This window comes from Geospiza fortis, unplaced genomic scaffold, assembly GCF_000277835.1.
Source record: "Geospiza fortis unplaced genomic scaffold, GeoFor_1.0 scaffold206, whole genome shotgun sequence".
NCBI classification, from domain to species: domain Eukaryota; kingdom Metazoa; phylum Chordata; class Aves; order Passeriformes; family Thraupidae; genus Geospiza; species Geospiza fortis.
In genome coordinates this window covers 8,274,672-8,279,622 of record NW_005054311.1, presented here as the reverse complement: position 1 = coordinate 8,279,622, position 4,951 = coordinate 8,274,672, and the positions used below count along the sequence as shown (strand labels likewise).

At 37.3% G+C, this 4,951-nt stretch overlaps 1 protein-coding gene across 1 annotated transcript in view; it reads left to right on the top strand.

Moving 5' to 3' along the window:
- Nucleotides 1–4,951, top strand: part of CARMIL1 (capping protein regulator and myosin 1 linker 1) — a 187,348-nt gene that overhangs the window by 98,040 nt on the left and 84,357 nt on the right. Inside the window, exons 11-12 of the mRNA XM_031055647.1 lie at nucleotides 481–575; nucleotides 4,536–4,622. Of these exons, the coding sequence (XP_030911507.1) occupies nucleotides 481–575; nucleotides 4,536–4,622 (182 nt within the window). The remainder of the gene's footprint in view (nucleotides 1–480; nucleotides 576–4,535; nucleotides 4,623–4,951) is intronic.

Genomic DNA, 4,951 nt, shown 5'->3' with positions numbered 1-4,951 from the left:
CTGCTGTTTTATAAATTTAGAAATACTTCTGGATGTGCTGCAAAAGCCTATCTGTTTGAGTGACTATCGGCAGAAAGCTTCTGCAAGTGAGCTGGATGGCTTGTGAGTGAAGGAGCTGGTGGTGTGCAAGTTGATGTGTATCTCCAAATCCTGTGGCATGCAGAGAGATGGAAGATGTGGTCAAGTTTTGAGTTATTCTGTGTAACTCCTGTTTTGTACCTTCAGATCTCTGTGAAAAGCATTTTAGGCTTTGATTGTATACTCTTCAGTCTCTTAGGTCACAGAATGAATAAATAAACTCCCTGTGAAAGATAGCAAATTAGCCAGATAAGCATTGTTTAGAACTACAAGGAATCAGTTAGTGCTCTGCACTAGCAAGGGCCACTTGTGTCTAGTAATCCCTGGATGCTTTTAAGCTTTGTATGTGCTGTTGGCAGAGGAGATAACAGGATTCCTTCTCGCTCTCTTTTTTTGTTGCAGGGATTTTGCACAGAAACTAGCCAGTGCCCTAGCCCATAATCCCAACTCAGGACTCCATACGATCAACCTTGCTAGCAATCCACTTGAAGATAGAGGTACTGTAACATTTACATTTTTCCTTTCTAGAAATGTAATAGGAGGATTATTCTTTGCCTGAAGAATAGGTTATTGTTTTGTGCTAATGTTGCTGTAAATTTCTGTTGTTCACAAATGACTGAGAATTGCCATTCTTTTTGACTTATGCGTATCCATTGGTGAAATATTTAAACGTCTAAACCAACCCAAGATTTTAAAGGAAGACAAAACACAGTGATTGTTTTAAAAAAACCCTCTAGTTTTTAAGAGGTGTACATTTTTAAAAGCAGTGTAATCAGTAGAAGGATGAAGTGTAAGGCAACTTTGTTTTTTTGATTTGCATTTTTCTGATGGTTTTGAATTTTAATTCAGCTGTAATGCCATATTTCTTTTCAGTATGAAAATTATCTCTTTTTCTCAGCTCTGTGGTGGCCTGCCCTGTTGTGAGGTCTTAGTGATATTCAATAATACTGGCATAACTGGCATTCCTATGGAGCAAAGTGCTGTTAACTCCACAATATGGAAAATCAAGCTGAGCAGCTCAGGTTTTCTCAGACTAGGCACCCCTAGGCATGATTTCAGTACATATCAAGTCATTCCTCTCCCTTGTATACTCTTTTTTCACCCAAGGGGCATTTATTTTTAAAATAAGGTTACATTCTTTCAGTCTGGAGTTGACCCTTCAGTGTTGCCCATGTGAGATTTCCATTTGCTTCACTTAATGCATTCCAGGCACACAGTGTTCTGGGATCACACTGTCTTGTGCTCCTGTTGGGCCAGAAGAAAAATAAGAAGTTTACACAGTGAACCTTTTCTTGTTTTATTTGGTTTGTTTGGGGGAATATTCTATTCTCTTTGCTGTCATGATTCAAAATAGAAAAGCTGTTCATTCTGATTACAACCTGATGGACTCAGAATGTTGTTAACACAGAATTTTGTAGGTGTCTCTTCTCTCTTGCTGGTTCAGTGAGGAGAAAAATAGCTGGGAAGGGGGTTTTCTTCCTTTCTCCATGTGTATCACTTTTTTTTTGACTAGAAGCAAGTATAATAATGTTTTTGTTTTTAACCTATTCTGAGTAGTTTTTTATTTGAAATTGTTCACATGAATTGCTTTAACTCTCCTGATTACCTCTTGCCTGCTGATTATTGCTTGTCCTCGTTAAGAATTCTCATCACATGAAAGCCAGTGCTTCGCTGAAGAGCATTATTGTTACAATGTGCCGCAGGCCTACTGCATTTTACAGAAATGTCTGTTGTAAGCTGGAAAAAAGGCTGCTACGTTGTTGATTCTGCTTTTGAAGAAGTGTATTTAGGTTGTGTTATTTGAAAGGGTTGTTTTTTTTTTCCTAAGGAACTCATTTTTATCCTGGAAGCAAAACAATTGACCGAACATTGGGTACTCTACGGTGCAGGGGATCTTTTTTTCATTTTTTAAACATATCCATGGGGGTACTTTCTTTGCAACACACCTACAGATTCAAGCCATTCCACAGTATCCACATGTAAAACAAAAATGGAGTGCAGAAACTACAACTTGGAGAAATTAGTAGGGTTTTTTCATTATCTCAGCCGCTCCTATCAAATATGCAATTAAGATTGGACCTTTTCATTAGAATGCGATAGGTTATAGAGTACTTAGAAATTAATTATAATTGTAATGTGCAAATACTGCAGCTTTTCAGTTCAAGAAAATTCACTGGGTGCAAGGTAGTTTTGACTTTGGTAAAATGGGGTGGTAGGAAGGATTTCACAAGTTAAAGCAGAGATTCATATAAATGTATGGATTTTGGAAAATACCTTTTGAAAAATGACCTGCAGGAACTGGAACTAGATTATTTTGCAGTTATAAGGGAAATCACAGAGTTGTTTGTTTTCTGGAGAAGAACATCTTGGACCCTGTATGAACACAAAGATACACTAAGCTATTATATATTGCTCAGTACCAGTAACTGAAGGCATGACATTATTACATATTAATGCAACTGTCTGTATTCCAATGGGAAGTGGGTTTAGTTTACCTAAAGCATAGGACCTCTCTTCAGTTCAAATACACTGCAGTGTTTATATGCAGTGATTTTTTTACTGAGACGAGTCTCTTAATCTGTGTTTGGCTGTCCTTTACGGTACTGTCAATATTTGTGAGACTAACACCTGAAAACTGAAAAGTTTGTTATCAATCTTGTCTGTAAAAATCTAGCCACACTGAAGTGATGGTGGCTTTACTTCTGGCTCTGCTAGGATCAGAATTTAATCTCCTATTTTGTTAAAAATAATGCAAAACAAACATACTGAAACCTAGTAGTACTCAAATTCCAAACTGTGTGCCTGGATGCAGCTAACTCCATTTCTGCCATGTGAGCTCTCATCTCTGTTATGCCGTTAGCAAAAATGAGTGACCTAAAGGGTGTTCAAGGGCCAGAGTAACCAGAAGCAGTTTTTCTCTTCTGCACCTGATTCCTGTATCATATAAACATGACTTAACTTAACTCCCATGCTAGTAAGATGTGAAAATTATTCAGCTTGGCTAGCAATAATTAGCCTGCAGATTGTTAGCTAAATACAAAGATGGAGAGGTAAAACTATTTGCTGCATATCTTAGTAAAAATGCTTAACAGCAAAAATTACATTTGTTGTATCCTTAGTGATAGTGATTGTCCTTATAGAGATATGGAAGAAAATCCTGTTAGTATTTGATTCATTCTTGCTGAAAATTGGTGAAGGTATATGGTTACCATTGTGCTTTACAATAAGTTATTCCAGTGTCTCGTGGATCTAATGCTTTAGCAATATAAATAAAAATTGTTTATTGTTTTTAGCTTACATGGGTGTTGCACACAATGCTTTCACAAAGAGCATTAAAAAAGACCCTACCACAGTATCTGCAAGGTAGCTGGCTCCTCCATTATAAATAAAACAGAATAAAACCAGAGTAAACGTAGGTATGTGACCTACAGTTTCATGTTTCATGTCTGTGTATGTGAAAAGGGTATCAACTTTTTAATTTACTATCTTTTCAATCAAGTAAAAGGTTTTACCCTCTTTCTCTGTGCCCTTTTCTCTCCAAATGGATTGCTGCAGACAACTGTATTACACACCTCAGGTTAAGCCTGGAGTTTCTATGCTGATTTATTACTCTAATAAATATTTCACAGCTTTGTTGCATTGCTATTTAGGATGTACCCTCTTAATCAAATATCAATCTTTTGCTTTAAATGGAGCATTAAATTTCTGGAGTCAGGAACTTGGACACTCTGGGTAAAGGCTTTAATGCAAAGTGCCTTCTTATGGTTTTCTTCTTTTGTTGAATTTGTACTGAGGTAGTCCAGTCTCAGCATCTTAATAGGTTTTTACTCTTTAGGATTGCAAGCAGTTGTGGCATTTCCAAGCCCATGTCCTGGCTGGTAGCCTGCAGGCTGCTGTAAGGGAATTAAGTGGTCATTATGACTTGGTAAAGGTTTCAGGCTCTTAGGGGTTGCCTCACAAAAAGAGAGTGATGTTGGCTAATGTGGGTACCTTTCTTGCCTTGACAGCCCTTCCTTTTAAAAGAAAATAAAAATAGTTTGAAGTTTTGTGTGAAACACCATTGTTGGGTTTTAGTTCACGCTTAGATTTTTTTAATTTAGTTTTTTTTCCTGACACATAAAGCTTCCAGATTTTCCAAGTGCTGACTGCTTGGTGTGTGTAATAGCTTCACTTTGACTCCTTCCCAAAAGTACATGTGTATTATAAAGTTTTAAAGCTAATTAAGGAGGATTACTGATGGTTAAAAACAAAGTTTCCTATTCGTTCAGTGGTTAGCAAAGCAGGGATCTTGATTACGTCAGCAAAAGGTTCATAAAATGACAGAGCTCACCTGCACAGTGAGTGCAGTTCCTCCTCAAGTGCCACTGGTGCAGTTTGCCCCTGCTGAGATTTGCTGGGAAAACCTGAAGTCACAGAGCTCGCCTGAAGACATCTGTTTTGTCTTTGCTCCCCAACAGGTGTGTCATCTTTGAGCATCCAGTTTGCCAAACTTCCAAAGGGACTGAAGCATTTAAATTTATCTAAAACCTCCTTGTCACCTAAAGGTAGGTTTTATAAATATGCCTGTTTTTCTCCTCTAAAACTTTCAGACTTACATAAAAAGAATACTTTTTCTTAACAGATTATAAAATGATTCATTTTGTTAATTATTTACATGTATTTTCTCAACAGTGCAGCTGCTTTTTTTGCAGTCCTGGGTTGCTGAACCCTGGGCTGGGTTCTGAGTACCCTTCAGCACTTTGATAAACTCACACTTGCTTCTGTAAGGATTAAGTTTGAACCTGTATTATAAAGGAAGACTGAAATTAAGATTGACTTGAAAGATATGTTTCATAGGCACTTCAAAAAATGTCTGAAGCAAAAATGTGTAGGG